Source organism: Pantherophis guttatus, chromosome 10, assembly GCF_059756535.1.
Source record: "Pantherophis guttatus breed Tessera chromosome 10, ASM5975653v1, whole genome shotgun sequence".
NCBI lineage: Eukaryota > Metazoa > Chordata > Lepidosauria > Squamata > Colubridae > Pantherophis > Pantherophis guttatus.
Genome location: NC_142072.1, coordinates 17,690,735 through 17,717,788, shown reverse-complemented (window position 1 = coordinate 17,717,788; position 27,054 = coordinate 17,690,735). Strand labels below are relative to the sequence as shown.

The window sequence follows — 27,054 nt, the reverse complement described above, 5'->3', positions numbered from 1 at the left end:
GGTTAGCAACCCATTCCATCTGGGACGCTCATGCTTGATCCAAAGTTAACCCACCCTGACTGACTCTCAGCGGCCCTCCGGAGTTCGAGACAAGAATTCCTCCCATCCACCCCCGGAGAGAGAAGCCTTGGCACCCAACGCGGCGCTCCAATTTTCCCCACGTGGACCAGCATCCCGGACAGGGCGCGGCAGGAAGGAGCCAATGAGCAACCTTCCCTCTCCCCCTTGGCGAGGAAAGAGTTAGGCAGCGGCCACGCCCTTGGAGGGGGCCGGGGACGAATCAGAAGAGAGCGGGGCGGGGCCGGGTGGAATGTTGTGAAGGTGGAAGCGGAACGCTGCGCGTAGAGTTGCGAAGGCGGGCGAGGAGGCAGAAGCGGCGATGGAGAGCCGGAGCTGGACCGGCGACGCGCAATGCCCGTGATTGACGGGCGGCGGAGAGACGGGACGGCGGAGAAAGGCGGAGGGGTTGCCGCTTGCCCAGGTTATTGGTGGTTGCAAGGAAGCCGGGGAGCTCGGATAATGCGGAATATAATGGACTGAGAAGGAAGGAAGGAAGGCAGGGCGAACGGGAAAAGCTTTTAAGGTGCGCTAAGGGCACTGCGGTGCCGTTGCCCTGGGATTCCCGCCGGATTGATTCCCTCTTCTCGGGGTAAACGGGGTCTCGGAGCCTCGGAAGAACCGGACGATCCAAGGACGAGCATCAAAGCGCCGAAAGCCCCAGTTTTCCGGCCAAAGAGAGAAAAGTGATAAGCGGGTTGGGGGGAAAAAAAGATAATTAAAAACCTGCCACCCACCCACCCCCCTCCGGACAGCGGTTTGAGAGAAAGGTTGGTGACTTCCAGGAGCGAATTAACTGGGTCCCAAAAAGAAGCGCAGGTGATGGGGAAAAAAAATAAAAATCAACGGGGGAAGGCTTCTGGGAAGGTTGAGAGTTAAAACTTGTTGAAAGTCCTATCTTCAAAGAATAAGTTATATTAATAAAACAAAGGAAAACCGCAGGGGGGGAAAAAAAACTTGGCTTGGCTTGACTTGGTGGATGAAGATTTGAGTTTATTTCTTCGGGAGCAGAGAAATGTCTCATCGGACAGCACCGCAGTGCCAAGAATCTAAGAAATTTGGGACTGCAAGTGTTTCTTTGCCTTTTTTTCCCAAGAGCAGAAAACAGTCACTGTTCTTTTGAAGCAAAAAAACAAAAAGTAGGATTCAAACCAATTTTCTGAGTGCAAGAAAGGTAGATTCTCCATGAAGGATCTGTTAAGGATCTAGTATCCCGTGAGACTTTTATCTGTTACTTGTTGGATTGTCTGCTCGTCCCCTAGAGGAGTGTGATAAGGGAATAGGGCTGTGCCAGGCCAAATCAGATAGCAGAACAAAAGAAGAACCCAATATAGTCACAAACTGGAAGGGTGAGTTGATAAGATGACACAGATTTATTTATTTTTTTAAATCTCAGGGGAAAAAGATAGGGCAGTCACCAAAGATTTAAAAAGAAAAACACCAGGAAGTAGTAAAGAGAAAGAAAAACACCCCGTAATCAAACTCAGGCTGTTTACCCAGCCTGAAATAAATACGAAGTGAAGATTATATAGAAGATAAAGACTGGGGTGGTTCAGAACCACACCAAATTGTTGGAACTGAAGAAGCCACCAAATCAACTCTTAACGTGAAAAACGGTGGCGTGGTGAATTTCAAAGCTAGGGTATATCCTAAAATGGGGAGAGAAATTGGACCCTTAGAAAGTCCCCTCTGCAGCATTCTAGACTCCCATTTCTCCTGTTTCTCTCCAACGAATTTAATTCCCCCTTGTGCCTGAATAATTCACTTTCTGGATTGCTGTATCGAGCTGATTGATTTCCTTTCTAAATAAGGATTTGGTGGGTTCTGCATGAACCCATGCAGGCCAAGAAAAAATACCTGTTCGTGACTCTCTTGGCCACGTGGCTTCTGCTTGTTTTGCTTGGAGGAGACCAAATAAGACACTTTCCCTTTTTCTCCAGCAAAAAAGCTGAAGTCTTAAAGACCTGGCCTCCTTGGGCCGACGAGTTTCTTCTCAAGAACTTTGCAGATTCTGAGGAGCTCCAGAGCAATGAAAGGGGCCACAGTGATGAATCTCCCCAAAGCTGGCAGCAGCTGAAGTTGAGCGTTTACAAGAACAGCAGGTGCCGTATGGAGACTTGCTTTGATTTTTCTAAATGTAGGGAACACGGGTTCAAAGTCTTTGTTTACCCCCTGGAAGGAGGGGATCTTGTATCCGAAAGTTACCTCAAAATCATCAGCTCCATTGAAGGGTCACGTTATTACACTTCCAATCCTGAGGAAGCCTGCCTGTTTGTTCTAAACATTGACACATTGGATAGGGACCATCTCTCAATACAATATGTCCATAACATCAACGAGAAAATCCAAAGTTTCCGGCTTTGGAATGACGGACAAAACCATCTCATATTTAACCTGTATTCTGGCACGTGGCCTAATTACACCGAAGACTTGGGCTTTGACATTGGACAGGCTATCCTGGCCAAAGCCAGTTTTTATGTCGAGAACTTTCGGCCTGGTTTTGATATCTCCATCCCTTTGTTTTCGAAGGAGCATCCTCAGAAAGGTGGGGAAAGAGGCTGGTTATACAAGGCTGCTCTCCCACCCAAGAAAAAGTATCTCTTGGTTTTTAAAGGGAAGAGATACCTGACCGGCATTGGTTCCGACACCAGGAATGCTCTCCGCCATATCCATAATGGTAAAGATATTATTTCTCTGACCACATGTAAACATGGGAAAGACTGGGAGAAGCACAAGGACAAGCGATGTGACAAAGATAATATCGAGTATGAAAAGTAAGTCGACACTTTTTCCTCTCCAAAATGCCTCATGAAAGGGAGGCAAATGGTGAAGCACTCAATTTTGAATATCGTTCATTATTGTTTAATTGACTCTGCCCCAGGTTATAACAGCATAGAGTGCAGTTTTCAGCTTCAGGTATTGAAATGTTTAGGGCAAGCTCAGATGGGTTTCTAATCACTTTAGTTCTTGGGTTATAGAAATTAGAGGAATCGGCACCTTTTAAAAAATGCAAATACTACAGAGATTCTACAGTTAAAAACTGGGATATATGTGGAAAACCTTGTTTGTTTTATGTCCCCTATATAAATTGGATTTGAGTGTCATTAGGATGTTTGCTCAAACTAATAGGGCTAAATTGTCCTAGTCTTTTTCACTTTCAGAACAGACCTGGAAAATGTCAAATGAAAAGTGGCTTTGAGAGTATGTAGAATATTTCTCTCCAAATAATGAATCATAGGACTAGTAGGGACTTTGGAGGACTTCTAGTGACCCAATATTTCTCAACCTTGGCAACTTTAAGATATATGGATCTCAACTCCCAGAATTCCCCAGCCTGCCAAGATGGGGAATTTTGGGAGTTGAAGTACACACATCTTAAAGTTGCCAAGGTTGAGAAACATTAGTCCAATCCCTTGTCCACATCAGGAGTCTTTATAATGTACTATATGGAACAAACTGTTACCCAATCTTTTCTTGTCCAGGATGGTATAAGGACTCCTGCCTTTGAAGCTGTTGAAGTCCATTTTTGTAGGATAAAAGACCAAGACACAAGAAATTAATTTCTTCTCCCCCCTATTTTTGAGATTTGATGCCTCCGTATTTCTGCATTCAAATGTTGGTTTTTCTCAGTATTTCACATGATTTGTAGGGCTGAAGCAATATGCATTATCCTCTGTGGTATCTAAACTAAACTAAAGGTCAGTAGAGATAGCTAAGCAATCATTGCTTTTGTTTTATCTCTTGGGATTCCCTAACAACTAAGTCTGAAGACTTCTGTGTGACTTTTAAGCTTGCATGGGACATTTACAGCACTGTAATAAAAGAGTCGTGTTAGATGCATGCATTAGTGTTTCACGCTCAGTTCTGGAGGCAGCAGCTGGTTTATAATCTTCCACTAATCTGCATATTTGATTTATTGAAATTGACGTACCTTGCAAATTATTTTCAGAAGGGAGGAGAATGTTGCTCACAGTTCATTGGTTCTTTTATGTAGTCATGTTTATCCTTCTCCTGATTTTTTTTGAACAGTCTTCTTTTTAGTTTTTAAAGAAATATTTATCCACTTTTCAAAGGTACAGTGGTACAATGGCATTGGACTTCTATTTATCATTGTGTGTCTTCACAAATTCATTTTTTTCAGTTAGCATATATTTTTTTTTATTTTTATCCTGCCTTTATTTATTGTGTATAAATAACTCAAGGCTGCAAACATACCTTTTCTCCTATTTTCCTCAGAACAACAACCCTGTCAGGTGGGTTGGGCGGAAGGATGGTGAGTGGCCCAAAGTCACCCAGCCAGTTTTTCATGCCTAAAATGAAGGGATTTGTTGATTAAGTTAGGGCACACATCTGTTGATAAGGTCATAAGTAAATCCACCCTGTCTTAACCCTTGGGTATAGGCTGAACCTGAGTACATAAATACGTGCAAGATATTTGTGTGAAAGGTTGATCAACATGTCATTAGGATAGTGATGAAACCATATATCTCATATTTTTTAAAGAATGTTTATAGAGGGCAAATAGATTACTTTTGATAGATAAGGAAAAATCCTTCAAGGGTCCTTCCGTGACACCTTTTTCTATTTTTTCTAGATGAAATATATGACAATAACTTGCATATGATAACGCACTCTTAAGATTCTGCTTTAGAAATATTTCTTATACTTTTTTTTGCTGCTTAATCCCATAAAATAATATATCAGCATGGCTTTAAGTTCTTGGTGTTCCAAGCATTTGATTTTTTCCTCATTTGTCAGTCAGTCCTATAAATACACCATCTTCTGGCAAACAGAGACGGTTTTCAAGTGACAGAAAAGCAAATTGTTGTGTTGGAAAGACAATTGTTCCCTGGCTTTATTATACTGTATATAATCAAAGGGCTACCCCGCTATTTAGAAATTCTAAATTTGCTGGACTTGAACATTTTGACTCTACAAAAAAACCACCTTACTCGGAACAGCTTACATCCTCCAACGATACCTTAACAGTTCCTAGGTTCTTGGTTAGGACTCGAGCTGCTGAGCTATTAACCAGCCTCAAAGGCTGTGAATCTCACTAAAGATTTAATAATAATAATAATAATAATAATAATAATAATAATAATAATAATAATAATAATAATAATAATTTTATTTCTATAACGCCCTTCTCCCGGAGGACTCAGGGCAGTGTACAGCCTATTAAAAGCACAAAGACAAACATCAATTAAAAATAATTAAAATTATTAAATAGTTTCGGCTCAAATTTAAAAAACCCCAAATTTAAAACACCTAATTTAAAATCATTACATTGATAGCCCAGCCTGGCGGAACAGCAGGGTCTTGAGGGCACAGCGAAATACACGGAGGTCGGAGATCTTACGCATTTCCGGGGGCAGTTCATTCCACAGGGCAGGGGCTCCTATAGAGAAGGCCCTCCCCCTGGGTGTCGCCAGCCGACATAACTTGGCCGATGGCACCCTGAGGAGACCCTCTCTGGGAGCGGACTGGCCGGTGGGAGGCTATTGGTGGCAGAAGTCGGTCTCGAAGGTACCCGGGTCGTATGCCATGGAGCGCTTTAAAGGTGGTAACCAGCACCTTGAATCGCACCCGGAAGACCACTGGGAGCCAGTGCAGCTCGCACAGGAAAATATATATTTTCCCCATGCTTCCTCCACATCCTTCAACATTTCATTATTTGTTTATACTCTACCTTCATAATTTGTATAAATAGCTCCAAGGTGACTAACAGTCTTTCCTCCTCCTATTTTTCCCTCTACAACAACCCTGTGAGGTGGTTGGGCTGAGAGACAGTGATTGGCCCAAAGTCCCCCAGCTGGTTTTCATGCCTAAGGCGGGACTAGAACTTACAGTCTTCTGGTGATTGGCCCAAAGTCACACTGCAGACTTTCTTGGCTAAGGTAGGACTAGAACTCACTTGTCTCCTGGTTTCTAGCCTGGTGACTTTCTGGCCACCAGTTTACCATAGGCATTAGTATGTGTGTCTATATATCTGTGCACCATTATTATGAAGTTCTCAGATAACATTCCTGTACTTCAAGGACCAGAGGTATCTGATTTTTTCCCCCTGAGTGATATTTATGAAGGAACTTCTGGATTTATTACAGATTGTGAAAACAAATTTTTGAACATACAGGTCTCTTTCCAGACCCAGTGCATGTGGTATTCCCCCAAACTTATTAAAACTCTCCCTTTTAATTTGCTTTACAGAAAGAGTGCGGGGCGAATGCAGGAAAAAAAGGGCCAATAAATCAAAACTCAACATCTCAAAAGAATATCTGCCCCCCCCCCATTGTCTTCAGTCCAGAAAATGAGACAAAGGGAATGTAAAAAGATGGGGGAGGGAAGGGAGATGGATTGGACATGTATATATTTATATGCATAGCAATGCATCTCCTCCGTGCTATTCTTCCGCTTAGATAGGTAGTACATAAAAATGCTGTGGGAGAGCAGATGTGAGCAGCGGATATTTGATGGATCAGGGAAGGAAGTTGCTTTATATCTTTTCTTCTCACCTTGAGAAATCTTGAGCTCTGCAGTGCTGATAAAGAATATGATTTTTGGTTTCGGGGAGAGTAACAGATGGTGAGTCATTTCCCTGATCTTCCTTTTCTTTGACACCTTAATATGTCACTGCTCAGTTTTCTGGATGGGAAAGATAATAAATACAGAGGGATTTTTTTTTTCCAGGCATCACCTCATTAAAACTCAGATAATCTAACCAGATCAGTTTCCATTTTCTTGTGTGAGTGTGTGTGACTCATCCTTACCAGAATTCAAAGAAAATGCAATGAGTATTGTAGTGGTTTCATCAATACACATTTGATAAAACTCAATCTCAGGGGCCAGTTGGCACAAGCACAAACATTGCTTGTGACTCCGAGCCAGATAGGTTAACTATCTTATCTCCATAAATGTGCTTAAAAAAAGGTGAGAGACGTGGGGATTCAGTTTGCTTGATCTTTGCTGGTTTTGTCATATGGACACAAAGGGTTCAGCCATTTTGTTAAACTACAGTTTATCTATTGGTATAACAAAGTCTTTGAATACCAGATTTATGTTTAGGTATCCATAGCTGTTGAATAAATCACTTTTGGCTTGATTCAGACAATGTATTTAAGCCATAAACTGTGGTATAGAAACCATTTGTGGTTGAGTTCGTGCAAAATGCAGAGATAAAACCAAATAAACCATGATCTGGCTCACCATAATGGGCGAATGCAGTCATGCCACATTTCAGTTTCAGCCTCACTGTGGGTTTAGATAGTGTTTAAAGTTTTGAAACAATAGAAAAATCCAGGGCATGATTCTTCTACATTATTCCTATTGATCGATATTATAGAAGTGTTGTTTTGTGAGTGTTTAAAATGGTTGCATTCTATGATTCGGATAACAGTCTAGAAATGAAAATTTTGATGTGGTAAGGAAAAGCAGCTGAGGAGAAACGGTTTTGGGGTTTGAAATATTGTTTGGGACTTATTCTGCTTTGTAGATACCATCGTACTGGTGTGTCATTTTAATATATATGTAGGCAAGGGAGAATGGGTCTGCTGTGGCAGGTTCTGTCACATAAACCAGGATTTATTAGAACAAGGATTACTTTTATACTATATCTCCTTCATGAGCTGCCCTGTACTACTTTGTTTCTTATTGGAAATGTTCTGGGACTATCAAACTCCCCTTCCTTCCTTCAGAGCAATCAAACCATATTTGAAATGCCAATTAGAAACCCAAGACTGGAAAAACAATCAGATTGCAGTGTTGTGGTCTGCCAGCAGCCTGCAGAGCTAGCAGTGGAGTCAGACAGTGAGGAGGCTGGGGAGGACCATGGGCCAGTCCTGGAGTCTGGAGAAAGCTGGAACGAGGGCTCTGCGTCAGAGGCAGAGATGGGACCAGGGCCATCTAAGAGTGATGTGCAGACTCCGGAGCCTCCAGAGGCGGATAGCAGAGAGGCAGAGAAACAGGAGGACCCTGTTTCTAGTGCGCGCATGCGCAGAGCTGCCAGAAGGCAAGAGCAGCTGAAGCAAAAAGGGCGACTCAGGAGTAAGGCCAGGAGATGATTGGCCCCTCCCATAAGGCTTAAAAGACTATTGCTTAACGCATTGTAAACCGCCCTGAGTCTCTCGAGAAGGGCGGCATATAAATCAATTTTTTTTTAAAAAAAAAAGAGCAGCAAAGGCTCTTGGGCTCTTTGTAGGAAAGCAACGTTGCTAAATCTGTTTTCCAGTCGGTGTCTCTTATTTCTGAACTTCGTGGGACTTTGCCAAGAAAGGCCTTTGGCAGGGTGTCAAAGAAGATAAAGGTTTGTGGTAAAAGTCCTTCAGAAGGACTTTTTCTGAAGGACTTGTTTTGGAATTAATTTGGACTAAGCTGGGAATGAAGTAATTCTCAGCTGTTATAATAAAATAGTTTTGTTTGAGACCAATTGTGTCCTGTAATGACTAAGTGAGCCTAAGTCACAACATGCAGGTAGTCCTTGACTTATGACCATAGTTGAATCAAGAATTATGGTTGCAAGTTATGCCAGTTGTTAAACAGGTCGCCATGTGTCCCTGATTTTATGACCTTTTTTTGTGGCAGCCATAAGCGAATGGCATAGGCTTTATGTGAACCTCAAAGCTGTTAAATTAATCCATTATCCGTAATGGTTGTTCTTTTGCCAGGAACCAGACCAGTGGTGGGATTCAAATTTTTTTACTACCGGTTCTGTAGGGGTGGCTTGGTGGGGGAGGCTTGGTAGGCGTGGCAGGGGAAGGATAATGTAAAATCTCCATTCCCTCCCCATTCCAGGGGAAGGTTACTGCAAAATCCCCATATCCTCCCAATCAACTGGGACTCGGGAGGCAGAGAATAGATGGAGGCGGGGCCAGGTATTTACCGGTTCTCCGAACTACTCAAAATTTCCGCTACAGGTTCTCCAGAACTGGTCAGAACCTGCTGAATAGCACCTCTGATTTACCAGACGTAAAAGACAGTTTCTGGCAAAAAAAAAAAAGTTGCAAATTAGAGTCACGTGACCACGAGATGTGCAAACGGTCTAATGAAGAGCCAGTTTGGTCTAGTGATTAAGGCACCAGGCTAGAAAACAGGAGACTGTGAGTTCAAGTCCCGCTTTAGCCATGAAAGGGTAACTTTGGGCCAGTCACTATCTCTCAGTCCTATCGACCTCTCAGGGTGGTTGTTGTGGGGAAAATAGGAGGAAGGTGTGTTGCATATATTGGCTGCCTATTTGTGAAAATAATAAAGGCAGGATACAAATAAATAAATAAAAAGGCCAAAAATGCAGTCTGGTTTCAGTGACGTGACTGGGGGAGGAGCAAGCAGCTGTATTAATTTGGAATCTGTGTCATAAGTAGGTCCATTGTAATTTTGAACAATCATTAAGCAACTGGTTGTAACTCTAAGATTATTTTATGGTCTTCAGTCCAGGGCTGGAGTTGGAATTTAAACTGTAATTTCTTCCTTTGCATTTTGTAGCTTCTCATTTTGCGTTTTGTAGTTTCTCATTATGTCATATATTTTTTTCTTAAAGTTTGCAAGAAAACCAGGAGCAGAGTTGAGCAATATGGTCTTAACTTAAAAAACAAGGAACTTTATATTATACTGAATTTCACAACGGTAATAAATGTTGGTATGCATGACCAGTTCTCTTGGGTGAAACTAACTCATACATATATCTTTCGCCTTTTATTTGAACAATTAAGGCAAGTCCAACTCTGCCTGAAAACTCTTGATTTTATCTCACTTTAAATATACTTCAGTTGTTTCTCTAAGTCCCCGGAAGATATGCAGTGTGCAATTTGTTTTATAGACTTGAGATTTTCAATCCGTTTTCTACACGATGGACCAATGATTGTGAAACTGTTTTCCAATCAATGTTTATTTGGTTTCTTTATTTCTGATATTTAAGACCTTAAATCTGCCTTTTTTTTGTTTTTGCTGTTGAATTTCTGTAAGGGCATATAAATGTAAATATTTTCCCCATCCATCTATTTAATTATGTCCAATTTATGGGTATAGATTTTGCTTAATTTGGGTTTCTTCTGTTTTGCTTTGGAGAGGGGACGATTGTTCCGAGAAGAACTAATAAATAACTGGAATAAAGCTTTTACTATTTTCCCTCTGACCATAAACTATGCAAGGCAACTTTATAAGGGGACATTTAACACTTGAATAAAAATGGTAGTTGTAGCCATAATGGTGAAAAACAATAATCTTGCAAAATAATAATAATAATAAAAAACTTGCATCAGTATAAATTGTCACCCTTGAATCAGATTCTTAAATCAAGTTGTTTTCCATAAAGTGACAATGTACTAATTTGAATAAGAGCAAGTTCCTAGTTCTCATTATGGTGCAAATCGGTTTGCCGAATCAGAATCCATCTATAGATATACTGATTATTGATCATTTGAAACTGCTGAAAAAATTGTGATTCAAGTGAATTAGTTTTTCCCAGATTTTTCCCTCCAAAACCTGTTGAAGGAAAATTTAGCTCTTGCTCCGTGAAATTCTAGCTACATTTGTGAAAATAGAGCAGGTGGAATATATCTGAACCCTGTGATTGCAGCCCTCCAGTCCCATCCTTTGCCACAAAAACTCCTCGTTGTTTATTTTGAATAAAGCTGCCCCATTGTAATTTATTTGATAAGACACGGTTGAGCAAATCATGGCTCACCCTGGAGTGTGAACCCATAGATTACACTGAAGCCTGAGTACATAGATAGATTTGCACTATTAATCATTTGTGGGGGAAACCCCTTCTCTGATTCCTTTGCCTTCTTTTTCCTTGGGTTTGCCTGGCCAAAGAGGCTGCAGTCAGTTAATTTGCAAGCTAAGCTTTATTTTTTGGGATCTCCCATGGAGTGTGAAACCAGCCAGATGAGAGCATGCCTCGGTTTAGAACAGCAGAGAAAAGCTGCCAAATTCAACTTTTGCTACTTGTGCACAGTGAATGTGAGAGATCCCTTCCCTTGCTGGGTCTGAGGCTGCAAATGCAGTGTCACACGGCCCAGGACTTGCTCCCAGCAAGGTTCCCAATTGCGTGGCTTCTTACAGCCTGTTCTGTCCCCGTTTCACACGCACACACACCAACAGACGTCCAAGAGTTAAAAACCAAACCAGCCGACAAAATCCTTTTCCTTATGATAACGGAACTTGGCAGCAACCTAATGGCTGCCTGCCAAGAGTTTATTACTCACGAAGGGAAGAGATAACTTCTCTCCGCTTCTAGTACATCAAAGTAAAATGTTCAATAATTACAGAGTGAATTAAATCCAAAGATAATCCAGCAAAGTCTATAGCAAAAGTCCGGCAATGCAGAGTGGCGTGGAAGCTTTCAGCTTTGTTCGTCACAAGGTTTGACTGGCCACCATGCTCCCTTTTATACCCTGTGGGGTGTGGTCCAGTGACTCAGCCTAATCTCGGGCACGCCTTTTCTTCTGTTGCGCGCGCTTATCTCTGCGATGCTGCCGAGGATCCAGCCAAGACTCATTACTCTCATCTCTGTCCACCTGTGGCTGCGTGGATGTGCTTGGCCCCGGCCCTATCTCTTGACCTTCGGCGGACACCAAAGGCATTGCCAAAGAGGAGGATCCTGGAGAGGGAGGCCTTGCCAACTCCTCTCCTTCACTCTCGGAGTCCTCTCCTGCCGATGACACAGGCTCAGGTAACGGAGCCACAACACAACCAACAATGAGGACTTTTGGGCAGCGCCGCTCAGCCAGCAGGAATCTGCTGGCTTATGACGAATGATCTTGGGTGCATTTAGCATCGTCCCATGTTATGTAGCATATCAGACAGGAAGGGATCTCCTATATTTTCAGTTTTGGCCAAGTACAGGTAGTCCTTGAGTTATGACCACAGTTAGGCCCATCATTTATGTTGCTAAGTGAAACATTCATTAAGTGAGTCTGCACCCCATTTTACAACCTTTCTTGCAATGGTTGTTAAGTGAATCATTGCAATTGTTAAGTTAGTAACACGGTTGTTAAGTGACTCTAGCTCGTCCATTGATTTTGCTTGTTGGAAAATTGCAAAAGCTGATCTCATAACTCCAGGACACTGCAGAGTCATAAATGTGAGTCAGTTGCCAACCATTTGAATTTTAATCTTGTGACCATGGGGGATGCTGCAATGGTCGTAAGTGTGAAAAAAGTGTGACAGGGAGCCACAGCAGAGGGCCCAAAGAGCCACATGTGGCTCCAGAGCCGCAGGTTGCTTACCCTTGTGTTAAACTAATGCTTGTCGGATGGGGAATTCTGGAGTTGAAGTCCATACATCTTAAAAGTTGCCCGGTTTGAGAAACACCATGTTAAGCAGAATGCCTCGACTTAGCCTAATGTGTGAAGCCAGACAATGTTTTAATGAAGATAAATGTGGGCTGCAGCAGAGAGACATCTGCAGGTGCAAAATGAAATCCATGGAGAAAAAGCAAGACACAAATTAAAAAAATAAATCAATCAGGACTCCACTTTAGTCCTGGAACGATTCAGTTGTTTCCTCATATGGGGGGCATTTCCCTCCCCCTCTTCCTCTGGATCTTGTTTGCACCTGGAAATACTGATAGTGTGAAAAACGTTTTGCTGGGGCCCTGGAAGGATGTTGAGAAAGTAGATGAATTCATTAATTTAAAAGAATGGAATAGGAATAGGAATTGGAATAGGAATAGGATGGGATGGGATGGGAAGGGAAGGGAAGGGAAGGGAAGGGAAGGGAAGGGAATGGGAATGGGAATGGGAATGGGAATGGGAATGGGAATAGAAATAAGAATGGAATGTAATAGGAATAGAATAGGAATAGAAATAGGAATAGGAATAGGAATAGGAATAGGAATAGGAATAGGAATAGGAATAGGAATAGGAATAGAATAGAATTCTTTATTGGCCAAGTACGATTGGACACACAAGGAATTTGTCTTTGGTATATATGCTCTCAGTGTACAGTATATAAGGAGGATAAAATACATTCATCAAGAATAAAAAGATACAACACTTAGTGATAGTCAAGGTTACTAATAAGCTATCAATTCATACTAGGAAACAAGTAAAGACAATATAAATTGAAAGATACAAGCACATAAAAAAAATCCATATCTTGATTTAGATCGAAGGACATTAAGCCGAAGCATTTCTGGTGGTGCATTTTTTTCATATCTCTGTATCTTTGCACGAAAGGCCCAAGAGAAAGCGAAGATGCATCCTTGCAAAGAAGGCACGAACCCAGCTTCTTGCCAAGAGTCGAGATACTCACCGAGGCTGCAATAGGAACGGAGATGCTGCTTTTGAATGCATCACACATGTCATCAAAGAGCTGCCAGATCCACAGCAGTGTCTATTTTGTTGCGTGCAAAGATTTAAAAATACCCCTGGCTGCTGATTGGCACTTCAACACTTCTCCCCACCGTGTCTGGACGTTCATTTTTAAGCTTATGCCCAATATTCACTTGTAAATCACCATATTCAAAGTGACCCAAGTGATTCTCTCCTAAATATTTACCATGTCATTCCCCTCTCCCTCCATGACAGGTGTTCCTTTTCATAGTCTTACCTGCTGCTGCTGGCTTCCACTCTGTAGGCTGAAGAGCCTTCATTGTGCTTGCAGGTAGTCCTTGACTTACAACCGTTTGTTCAAACTTACAATAGTCCTCGCCTTATGACCGTAATTGAGCCAAATTTTTTTGCTGCTAAACGAGATATTTGTTAACTGAATTTTGCCCCATTTTATGACCTTTCTAGCCACAGTTGTTAAGTGAGTAATTGCAATTGTTAAGTTAGTAACACAGTTGTTAAGTGAATCTGGATTTCCCCATTGACTTTGCTTCTCAGAAGGTCACAAAAGGGGAATCACATGACCCCTGGACACTGCAATGATCATCAGTATGAGTCAGGTTGCCAAGCATCTTTAATTTTGATTGTGTGATCATTGGGGATGCTGCAACAGTCATAAGTGTGAAAAACAGTCATAAGTCACATAGATTGTAATTTTGAATGGTCACTAAATGAACTGTTGTAAGTTGAAGATCATCTGTACAAGAGGCAGTTTTTAAATACCGTGTTTCCCCGAAAATAAGACCCTATCTTATATTTGTTTGAACCCTGAAATAAGCACTTGGCCTTATTTTTGGGGAAATCTTATTATTCTGGGGCACTTTGAGCAAGAAGGGGCTCCTCTTGCTATCTTACCTGATTTCCAGCTCTGTCTCCCTAACACTAACCCGAGGAAATGGCGGGGACCGGCTGTGCATGTGTTTAAATATTTTCAGGGAGGGCTTATTTTCAGGGGAGGGCTTATTTTTGGGGGAGGGCTTATTTTCGGGGAAACATGGTAGATGAAGAAATTTACTACTTCAGATGTGTCTACTACAGTTCCCTGTTTCCCCCAAAATAAGACACCCCCCGATAATAAGCCTAATCGGGCTTTTTGAGCATATGGCAATAAGGCCAAGCGCATATTTCAAGGTTCAAAAAAATATAAGACAGGGTCTTATTTTCGGGGAAACACGGTATATAAATATATTTATAGAACAAATATAATAAATATCGTAACTATAAATATTTCACAATAATATTTGATGCAGAAATCATCCAAGTCTTCAAAGGCTTACTTTCATCCCCCAGAACAAAGAGAGATTTTGAGAGAGGAGGACAGGAAAATCCATCTCTCTCTGCTCTCAAACCCCAACAGGAGGCTCAAACTATATTAAGATGCAAACTAGACATCAAGAATTTCTCGTCTCAGAAATACCTAGCGGGAGGTCAGCGGTTTTAGCCACCCCTATTCAATCCGAAACTTCCTCTCCGTCCCCCCCACCCCAGCTCGTCCCATCAGCTGACGATTCAGTCTGTGGCTTCTGATCAGATTCCATCTGCCTTCTAACTGGGTGTCCTGCACGCATCCCAAAGCAAAATCTTTTGGAAGTGATGTTTTCATTAAAGAGCCCATATGGCTGCTTTTAAGCATTATTCCGCCTTTTTTTCTGCAGGTGGCTTGGCAGAAGGTAAGCAAATCTGGTGAGTTTCTCCTTTTGGAGGAACCAGCTGGTGCAAAAATAAAATACCCTCGGCTGCATCTGTGAGAGAAACACAATTAGTAGGAAGAAGACTCACAAGGGACTCTTCAGAAATCACTCTTCCTCTGCCTGCCTGGTAATTCCAGAAGGCCTCTCCTATTACTGAGTAACGATTGCTCTCTCCCATTTATTTACTCTGGCGATATACCATCATAACTCTCTTTAGAGCAAAGCTGCTGAATAAAAACTGGGGAGAGGAAACTTCTATTCCTTTGAAGACCTAGAGAAGGCAACACAAATTGAGGAAATGCTACGACAGCGATCAGTTCACAAAGCAAAGGGGATGGACGGGATCACTGGCGGCAACAGCCGCCTGCCTCAATATATCCACTTGCTTAAAATCAGCAGGGAAAAAGAGCGACTTTGCAAGCAAGAAGATCGGGAAAAGCCACGGTGGCTGCACTCGCCTTTTAAGTGGGAAACAAGGCAGGAAAATGCTAAACGTCTCAAGATTGGTATCAAGTTGGCAACTGTAGAACACCTAAAATAATTCTTGCCAGTGCATAATTCTCACCCTTGGTTGGGGAACGTTTGTTGCGGTAGTGGGATTCAAATCCTGTTGCTACTGATTCGCTCATGGGCGTGCGCGCATGCACGCACAGAGATGTCCGGGCGGGTGGGTGGAGCCTCCCACCACTGTTGCTACCGGTTTGCCCAATCTGGGGCGAACTGGTAGCAACCCACCATTTGTTTGTTGAGAAGAACAGGATGGGATTCTAGATCACTGCTGTGAGACTACAGGTAGGCTGTTGTGGCTCCGTTACCTGAGCCTGTGTCATCGGCAGGAGAGGACTCCAAGAGTGAAGGAGAGGAGTTGGCAAGGCCTCCTTCTCCAGGACCCTCCTCTCTGGCAATGTCTTCGGTGTCTGCCGAAGGTCAAGAGATAGGGTCGGGGCCAAGAACAGCCACGCAGCCACAGGTGGACAGTAATGAGGGAGATGAGTCTTGGCTGGATCCTCAGCAGCGTCGCAGAGATAAGCGCGCGCAACAGAAGAAGAGGTGTGCCAGAGATTAATCTGAGTCACTGGACCACACCCCACAGGGTATAAAAGGGGGTGAGGTGGCCATTCAGACTCTGTGACGAACAAAACTAACTACTATCGAGTCACATTGCATCTTTGGAAACAACATTATCTGCCTTGGATTTAATTACAGACTGGACAATTCTTGAACTGTGTGTATCTTGTTTATGAGTAAAGTTCTTGGCAAGCAGCTACTGGGTTGTTGCCAATCCTCTTATCGGAAGAATTGGTTGTCTGCCAGTTTATTTAACCCCCCAGCTGTCTGTTTGTGTGCGTGTGTGAGATGGGGACAGAACATTGGCCTTGACTTACTACCACAGTTGGGACAGGAACGTCCATCACTGAGCGAAGAAGACCTTTTGCTATGGCGGTAAAGTGAATCACCATGGTCATTAAGTGAATCCGGCTTCCTCCTCCCCAGTGACTTTCATCATCTTTTTAACGATCCCATAATCCCTTGCGGGGTGGAGTCTGGGCAACTGAATGGAGCTAGCAGAGTGTTTAATGGCTGGATGCCCTTCCTGTTGCCAATGCGGAGTTTTGTCCGGCAGATATATTGGAAACCGTCTGGGAAGGTCACAAATGGTAATCAGATGACATCATAAATACATGCTGGTTGCCAAGTGCCTGGATTTTGATCACATGACCATGGAGATGCTGTGATAGTATAAGGATTGGTTGCAAGCCACTCAATGCTGTTACCTGTATTAGAAATAGACTAGACTAGACTAGAATATTTATTTATTTATTTATTTATTTATTGGTTCAATTTATATGCCGCCCTTCTCCGGAGACTCCGGAGACCCTTCATACTTTTTTTTGTATATACCTGCTTAGTAGGGCTTTTGGCCCCCCCAAGCGGTATTCTTTTTTATACAAAGTCAGTTTATTGCCCCCACAATCCGGGTCCTCATTTTACCTACCTTGAAAGGACAGAAGGCTGAGTCAACCTTGAGCCTGGTGAGATTCAAACTTGCAGTAATTGCAGGCAGCTGGTGTTACTTAACAGCACTTTAATCTGCTGCGCCACCAAGGCTCTTAAGAATAGAATAGAATAGAATAGAATAGAATAGAATAGAATAGAATAGAATAGAATAGAATAGAATAGAATAGAATAGAATAGAATAGAATAGATTACATAGCTGTGTAAATTTTGTGTCCCATGAAATAAATAGACCAAATGAGATTTCCTGAGAATTTTGAGGTTATGGAGAATTAAATGAGTATTAACTGGCTCTGCAACTCAAAGGCTTTTGCCAACAATGGCCTGATGGTGATTTGTTGATATGTATGAAGCATTAAAATGCACGCATTTCTGTGAAAAGCATGCAGATAATTATTTCCTAACTTGACAAATAGCTGCCAAAGAGATAATCTTTGATGTGCAATTGCAGCACCTGACCCACAAGCACAAAGAACAAGTCTCTACAGCTCTATCTCCCATGCCTATGGCTTTCATCCTTGGTTACGCATTACTGAATACTGGAATTGTGCATGTTTTGAAAACCATTTGGAAGACGTGCTTCAGAATACATGGGAGTGTGCAAGCCACATCTCTTAAAAAGAGCGGTGTCTTTTTTTCCAGGCTCCTCCTCCTTTGAGGAAAGAAAAAGACCTAGCTACTTTGATGAGTCACCTCAAATGCAGCTCAAGAAAACTGCAACTTTTCTCGTGTTTTCTCAAGTTTAGCCCCTAGTGAATTTTTTTTCCTCTCTTCTGTATAATTGAAGATGGATGCGGTGGCTCAGTGGCTAAGACACTGAGCTTGTAGATCGAAAGGTTGGCAGTTCAGCAGTTTGAATCCCTAGTGCCACGTAACGGGGTGAGCTCCCTTTACTTGTCGCAGCTTCTGCCAACCTAGCAGTTCGAAAGCACATAAAAAATGCAAGTAGAAAAATAGGGACCACTTTTGGTGGGAAGGTAATAGCGCTCCGTGCGCCTTTTGCGTTTACTCATGCTGGCCACATGACCATGGAGATGTCTTCAGACAGAGCTGGCTCTTTGGCTTTGAAACGGAGATGAGCACCATCCCTTAGAGGCGGGAACAACTAGCACGTATCTGTGAGGGGAACCTTTTCCTTTTATAATTGAAGAATATGCTTAAACTTTTTTTTGTTTCCTACTTGAAGCAACACAACCAGAAATGGGGGTATTTTGGTAAATTTGGGAGGTTGGGTATCATATTATTGAATTAACTTACTAGTATCAGAAACTACGCTCCATTGGGAGCCAAGAGTTGGCAACCATATTTTCCTCAGATCAATCTGAAAGTTGTGCCATTTCATGAAAAGGCAATCTACCGCTAATAAAAAAAAAAGATTGTTCCCATTGGGGGTGGTCAAAATACTTTGAAACACTACTATTCTAAATGTTCTAGTTTTGAGATGTTTAGTAGTGTTAAAATGCAATGATATGAGTGTAGAAATCTGATGAGTTGGCTCTGAATCTTTTTTTAAAACATAGTTTTATTAAAACTTTTAAAAAGAAGATAAAAACTAACACAAACCAATATTAAGGAAGAAAAGAGAAAAGGAAAGAAAGAAAAGAAAAAATGTTGAAGAAAAATAGAAAAGGAGGAAAAAAAGGAGGGGGGAAATAGAAAATAGGAAAAAAAATGTCATTTCTTGATTTGAAATAGTTCAGTGTTGGACAGAGATGGCGTTAAGACTGTGAATTATTGTAAGTTATTGATCAGTAAAAGATGAAATTCCTACATATTCCTCAACTATCTTGGAACTAAAGAACATGTAAGAATACCAATCCCAATACAGTAATAACAGTATTACTAAAATATTATTCCCCCCCTTTTAAAACAGAATTGGTTCCTATCATATCTAATGAACCGTTGAAAAGAAAAACTGCAGAAAAGTTATTCATCTGATAACTGGGTGTATGAATGCACAGATAACTCTTTCTATTGGTTCTTTTCCCTGACATAAGTAGGTTGCAATATTGATGTGGATTCATCCGTCATATGCAATGAAAGAATTTGCCAGGTCAGAGATTCCTACCTGAGTTTGCAAAATCTGAATTTCTTCCCATTTTGCTTCTCTGACAAAATAATAAATAATGCCATAGTAATTCCCTTAGGATTACGTTTTTTGCCCCTTCAGCAATCTGCAAGTTATTTACTTACTTTGGATGTATGGAATCATTTGCATGGCCATTAGCATTTAATTTAGAGGAGACTGTCAGTTATTGCCCCAGGGAACAAGAACCTGAGAAGGGTGTAGAAATTGTACTCAGAGCAACCTTTATCAGCCGGTGCCAGCCACTGAAGACGTTAGGAAAAGTTTGAATTGGATGTTCAAATGCTTCCCTGAGGTGAACATTTACATTTGGGATGCTAGCGCACATCAAAGAAAAACATTTTAGCCTCCCGCCGCCACTACCTGATCACACAATCCGGATAGATCCAGCTGAATTTCACCAGTGGTCCAAGGGCTTTGTAGAACTACTGGGATTAAGGATTGTGTCCCCTGTCCCTAGAGAATGGAAGTTTTGCTGTCTGGGGTGCAACCATGTAATTTTAGAACCCTGTCTATGTGTATATGGGTGGAACTTCCTCTCTCTTGAAGCTGTTTTTTAGGTCACTCCACAAACACACCAGGACAGGAGAAGAAGAGCAAGGAATGTTTCTTTCAGAAACTCAGATTAATAGGATTTTGAGGAAATCATTTGCAGTGATAACGCTGGAATTCTGACAAGTAATGTAGATTTCAAATGTGGAAATTAGTTACAGGCAGTTCGCGGCATTTAATTCTGGCTTTCTGCCTTCTGTGCTTTTGGTTTAATGGGGAGAGTGTTGGTCACTTCTGGAGAAGCTGTCCTTGGGCTCTGTTTGCATAATGGTTCCTAGCCATGTCCTCAAAGTGGAGCGTCCTTGGATAATAATTGTTCAAGCTAGTGGCATCATCAGACCTTGTGGCACAACCAACCCATTGTGTGAAAAAAAAATACTAGTGATTTTCCATGCTGGTAAAAGGCATAAAGGTAAAGTTATGTGAAGGAAAATAGATGGAGTTGAATAGGTTTAGCTGAAAAAACAAACAAACATAGCATAACATAGAAGTTGGATACACAGATGATGGGGTTGGGGCAAACACAGTATGTCCTCTGTTGCTCCAAAGTGATAGAGACTGAACCAGCTGGAGTAGATTCAGGGGTGGGCTGCTGGGGGTTCGGAGGGGTTCGAGAGAACCTCTAGCTAAGATACTGTGCAGTTTGGAGAACCCCCAAATCCCACTCCTGGCTGGCCCACCCTACCCCACCCTGCCCCTCCCAGGAGTCCCCACACAACCCATTTTGAATGCAGATAAGTGCATGGAGAGCGCAGAGGCTTGGAGAGGGCAAAGAACGGGCCTACCGGAAGTTCGGGAAGGCCGGAAACGGGCCCGTTTCCAGCCTCCAGAGGGACTCCGGAGCCTGGGGAGGCCATTTTCACCCTCCTGGAGGCTCAAGAAAAGCCTCCAGAGCCTGGGGAGGGCAACCCCCCCAACTGTGGTGTAAGAGACAGACTAGGCCACGCCCACCATGGCCACGCCTACCCAGCAACTGGGCAGAAAACCCCTTGCTAAAAATTTTTTGAAGCCCACCCCTGAATAAGTCCTCTGTTGCTGCAAAGTAATAGGGACTAAACCAACTAGAGTAGATTGCAAGAGAAAAGATCTGGAGTAAACATAAAGGAGAACTTGTTGATAAAGCAAGCTATTTAATAGCGGAGCAAACCATTTAGGAAGATTTCTAAGTTGGCTATCCATCTATCAGAGGGGCTAGAGCCATGGATGCTGTGTTAGTAGGAGATGGGACAATAAGATCTTTGAGACATTTCTGACTATATGATTCCGTAATAATGCTGCCAAAACATTGGTCCCTCCAAATCAAATCTTTATTATGATCATAGGCCAGCAGAGGGGACTCCCAAGTTATAATTTGGTGAGAGCTATTTTTCTGGTGAGAAAACTCTGCAGTAGACTTAGGAATTGGGAATCAGTTTCTTTGACTTTGGTTTCTTGTGAACAAAACCGCCGTGGCCATCTAGTATGTTCCTGTTGATCAGAAAGATCAGCAGTTCGAATCCCTAGTACAGGTACAGGTGAGCAGGGGGTTGGATTAGATGACCTCCAAGGTCCCTTCCAACTTGTTACTGTTACATTGTGTATTGAGAATTCAACTCCCTGAGTTGTCAGCCATCCTGAGCATTATTTGTGCTGGCTGGGAATGTTGGGGTTGATAGTCCTCACACTTTTACAGGATTAAGAGAAGAAAAACCCTTAATACTTCTAGCCTCAGCTGGAGGACAGAAGTATTTGCTTTGCTCCTTGTCTCTCTTAAAAGGCAGCCGAGTTCCTTTTTTAGTCTCCTTGGGGCTTGTTGGAGTGCCAAAAGAATTTGAGGCCCTTCTTCCTTTCAGTTAAAAATGCACAAAAAGTCAAAGCTGGTTTAGCAACCGTTGCTGCTGCTATTACCGTTCTTATTTGAAGTTGGACAAGTTTGGATTGAGCCACAAATCAAAAGAACACATTGAGGGCAGAATATTCCCCCCTGGAAAATTGGGTCTTGCAGAAATTGTGCCCTTGTGCTTTTATACCGAATGCCCTCAAGCTGAGCCACAGTGTCTGTATGGAGAGAAAAAAAATATTTCATTATGTAAACTTCCTCTTGGAATCAGGGTCAATTGCATTTGGACTCAAGGATCCATATGGTAAACCAGGATTATTACTATGGTTCATCACACAATCAGCCAGATGTTTAGAATGGATTTAGAATAGAATAGAATAGAATAGAATAGAATAGAATAGAATAGAATAGAATAGAATAGAATAGAATAGAATAGAATAGAATAGAATAGAATAGAATAGAATTTTTTATTGGCCAAGTGTGATTGGACACACAAGGAACTTGTCTTTGGTATATATGATCTCAGTGTACATAAGGAGAATAAAATACATTCATCAAGAATAAAAAGATATCACCCTTAATGATAGTCAAGGTTACTAATAAGCTATCAAATCATACTAGGAAACAAATAAAAACAATATAAATTGAAAGATACAAGCAACATGCTTATAGTAATAAGTGGGAAGAGATAGATATGGATAGATATATAGACATGGTGGCTCAATGGCTAAGACCCTGAGCTTGTTGATCGAAAGGTTGGCAGTTCAGCGGTTCAAATCCCTAGTGCTGTTGTAACAGGGTGAGCTCCCATTAACTTGTCCTAGCCTTTGCCAACCTAGCAGTTCGAAAGCACGTAAAAAATGCAAGTAGAAAAATAGGGACCACCTTTGATGGGAAGGTAACAGCGTTCTGTGCATACGCTCTCAGTGTAATAAAAGAAAAGATATGTTCATCAAGAATCATAAGGTACAACACTTAATGATAGTCATAGGGTACAAATAAGCAATCAGGAAACAATATCAATATAATTTGGCATTTTTATCCACCTATTGAGTTCTTCCCAAGGATCCGGGATAGGCAGATGTTGTTATTATAATCACTACGAAATATTATAGTCTATCAGTTATTTTTTTGGTGCCAACTGCCAAAAAAAGTTTCGGCAGTCGTGAGAATGTTAGAAGTTCAGCCTGTGAAACCTTCAACTTTTATCTTTAAGAAAAATGTCTCCAGCTGATTTTATGCTTGTCAAACATCTATTAAAAGCAACAGAGTTTGCAAAGGACAGAGGGAAAAGGGCAGGAGTGGTGAAGAAGAAACAGCCATGTTAGCTTAGCGTTTGCATTCATTTGTAACAGGAAGAGTCCTGGTATTGTAGTTATTTTTACCTGGTCTATTATGGTTTATCATTGTAGTGTTTAAGAATGAGTATGCTGACAGAAGAGAATCTTTCTAACTGTGGGGTCCTTGGTATTGTCTCAGCTTGGTTGTTTTCTTGCAGATATTTCATTGCCCATCTAGGTGGCATCATCAGTAATGAATGAATATGGTTGACCGGTGGGGATGCAATAATAATTACTCAGATATTACTTTAGAATATTCCACAAAATAAAGTCAAGCCATGCTGAAATGTGGCTGAGTGAGAGTATTCATTGTATTATGAGGACCCAGATTTTGGGGGGGCAATATTCTGACTCTGTAAACCATTTAAATAAGACTGTAAAGCACTATAAAGCGGTATATAAGTCTAAGTGCTATTGCTATTGCTATTATAGGAAACCGAACGAGTGCATTGGGACATTGGCTAAACCAGGCCATTATGTTAAGTATAATAACGTTTCTTTTTTAAAAAAAATTTATTTATTTATTTAAAACAATAAATCAAGAAAAAGAAATAGTGAAACAAAAGATCGCGACAGGAACTTTACATTATATTTACACTTTCTACGGTATGTAGACTTCAGTCAGATTTAACAAATATTAAACATAATCCTGGTTATATTTGACTTTTTGGGCGTCTGTTGTTCAACCAAACATACCATTTGTCCCAACATTGGAAATATATGGAGTCCTTTTGATCTCTCAATGCTTTAGTCAGAAATTTAAAAAAGATAGGGAACAAGATGGTATTAATTTGAATCAGCATGAGCTGGACAATATCATTCTAGGAAAAGAGGACAAAATGTTATCAAGGATATATAAACTTTTAATAGACTATTGGATAGGGGATGAAATAGTTAAAGACTCTATGATTGCCTGGGGGAGAAATATTGGCTATCGAATTGATATGACAAAGTGGGAAGAAATCTGGCTTAAACATATGAAATTCCTGTGGGCAACATCATACAAAGAAAATGTGTACAAGATGCTGTATAGATGGCACCTTCCACCTGCTCGTTTTTAAAAATGTATTCAAATCTCTCACCAAACTGTTGGAAGTGTGGGGAGATTGGCACCTATTTCCACGTGTGGTGGACCTGTTCCAGGACGACTGAATTCTGGAAAATCATACAGGCATGGATCATGGAAATCACAGGTTATAACCTAATTCTGAAACCAGAGTACTATGTACTGAACATTAGGCCAGACAACATAGGCACAAATATATGGTGTCTGTGTGTTTTTATCACCACGTCAGCAAGAATATGTTTCGCCCAACATTGGAAGAGGAAAGACCTGCCGGCTGAAGACTTGATTTTGGAGAAAATTTTGGATTATGCGGAAGCCGACAGACTGATAATAACGTTTCTTTTGTTTGGTGCGGCAAGTTAGGTGAATTCTTTTTATTAATTATATTTATCATCCTGGGTTTAGCCCATTGTACATATTCATATGCTGACGCTCTACAATCCTCCCTCTTTGAAACAAAATTTAAAATTTAGTATTTGCTAAAAATTGGAAAAAAGAGTAAATACCTACTGAAGATGAAGTCATTAAGAAAATTATGGAATGTGCTGAAATGAGTAAATTGACATTTGAAATTAGAGAACAGGAAGAAAACAATATTATTTAATATGGGATTTGTTTTATCAATGGCTAGATAATAAGGCATGGAAATGAAGTATGAAATATGAAATTAATGTAATGATAAAATATATGAAGTGTTTTTTTTTTTCATGAGTCAAACCCTTGTTAAACAATTGTTAAATGAGAATTATAACATAAAGGAATATATAAAATTATCAAATAAGAGAAATTAAATAATTTGTAAATTGTGGATATGGGATTAAGCACAAAAGGTTTTTAACCGATCGACACACTTTCTGTGATTGTAATGGATGATGGTTGTTTTACGTTTTGTTATGTTTAAAAATAAAAAAAAATTTGGGAAAAAAAAATTAAAATTCAAACCAACCTTCCAGGTGGGTGGGGGAGGACAGAATGATCCGATATTATTTTTTATTTATTTTTTATTTATTTTAATTTATTTTTATATGCCGCCCTTCTCCGGAGACTCAGGGCGGCTTACAATGCGTTAAGTAATAGCCTTCATACTTTTGTATATTTTTATACAAAGTCAGTTTATTGCCCCCACAAACCGGGTCCTCAATTTACCCACCTTAGAAAGGATGGAAGGCTGAGTCAACCTTGAGCCTGGTGAGAATTGAACTCGCAGTAATTGCAGGCAGCTGGATGTTAAATGCTGCCTTAGTAGGAGGCATTAGCCTCCTACGCCACTCAGTCTGTTAGAAATATTAGAATTTCTGTGATTTATTTATTATTTTATTCCCTCTGTGCCCACCTAGCTCCCAATGACTCTTGTTGCTAAATGATCAGTGGCTCGTGGCTTCTTGGCTGAAGTCAGTATCCTTTTAAAATGGGTCGTCTTCTCTTTTTTTGTGTGTATGTGTACGCATGCTGCCCCATAGATCAGGCGTGGACAGGCTATGCGTGGCTCTGGCTAAACTCCTAAGAAAGATGTCGAAAGAAATCCGGGATGGGCCTGCCAAGCCTGTAGCTAGTTCACTGCAAGCATGCCGGGAGATCTGTGGTACTGTATCTGGGACAAAGAATTGGCAGTCTGAGGGATTGCTGGATGCTCTCCAGCCCCATGACACTTGTTCCCCATCCAGTCACAGGCTGTTTGCTGCTTCTGACCACAGCTGCATTGATTTCACGCAAGCTTTGCCTGCTGCACTTCCCTGCTCAGCTTCTCCCAGTCCTCTGCCCATGTTTACACATGCCTCACTTTCGGAATTATCTAAAACGGTCCAATTCTCTCCAACTTACCCTCATTTTTTTAAAAACAATGGCCATCTCTGTGCATTTTTGTCTATGACACGGGTGTCAAATTCAATTTCATTGAGGGTGGGTGTGGCCAGGGTGGGTTTAGCCATCTTGACATCACTCGTGTCAGGGGTGCTTGCGGTGGACTGAGTGCTCTGGCAGCAAAAATGGGCTCCCAAGTTCCATTTTTGCTGGCAGAGACGCCACAGGCTGGTCCTTTGCTCTTTCCAGGAGGGCCCCGCGGGTCAGATCCAAGCACCCTGTGGGCTGGATCCACCCCCGGGCCTTGAGTTTGACACACCTAGTGTATGAGGATAAATGCTTTTTTTGGACATAGGCTTTGTAGTGTATTTCATACATTCTGATCATATCCATCTGGGAATGCGGTGGCTCAGTGGCTAAGACGCTGAGCTTGTCGATCGAAAGGTCGGCAGTTCAGCGGTTCGAATCCCTAGTGCCGCGTAATGGGGTGAGCTCCCGTTACTTGTCCCAGCTTCTGCCAACCTAGCAGTTCGAAAGCACGTAAAAAATGCAAGTAGAAAAATAGGGACCACCTTTGGTGGGAAGGTAATAGCGTTCTGTGCGCCTTTGGCGTTGAGTCATGCCGGCCACATGATCACGGAGACGTCTTCGGACAGCGCTGGCTCTTCAGCTTTGAAACGGACATGAGCACCGCCCCCTAGAGTTGGGAACGACTAGCACATATGTGCGAGGGGAACCTTTACCTTTTTAATTATGTCCACCCAGTTAACATATTAAATCAACACAGAAACCTGGATTAGTTTATGTTTATGGTAGGGATCATCATCTCCTTCAGGAAGCTTGAGGCTGTTTATCAACCCACAATATTTATTGCATGAAAATAATTTAATAAAGACGACTTTAACTAATAGTACTATGAAAAACAGCAGCAGCAGCATCAACATTGACCCCTTGAATAGTCTCATTGACCACTTTGTTGGGGTGATATTGACACTTTGGGGAATCCTGGTTTATGTCTTGAGGTTTGATGTGAGCCCATGTTGTTTGATTAGTGTATGGTGCAGTATACAGGTCCATTCATTGAACAGGGTAAGTTTGCTAACACAGGGAAAATTTTTGATTCCCTGTGAGATCTATTTTACTTCAGGGCAGAGGTCTCTGCTTTTGATCTGGGGATTTAGGAAGCATAAGAAAAAGGAAATAGTGACAAGGTTGCCTCTGGCTAAGATTAACCAGTATGAAGGGGGAAAAAAGTATATGGAAGCTGGAGCTCCCTTCCATGAAGATGTTCTAAATCAG

At 41.6% G+C, this 27,054-nt stretch overlaps 1 protein-coding gene across 1 annotated transcript in view; it reads left to right on the top strand.

The window, feature by feature from the left end:
* Positions 1-282: 282 nt before the first annotated feature.
* EXTL1 (exostosin like glycosyltransferase 1) overlaps positions 283-27,054 on the top strand; it is a 56,473-nt gene continuing 29,701 nt past the window's right edge. The window contains exon 1 of the mRNA XM_034413517.3: positions 283-2,831. Within this exon, the coding sequence (XP_034269408.2) occupies positions 1,894-2,831 (938 nt within the window). The 5' untranslated portion in view covers positions 283-1,893. The remainder of the gene's footprint in view (positions 2,832-27,054) is intronic.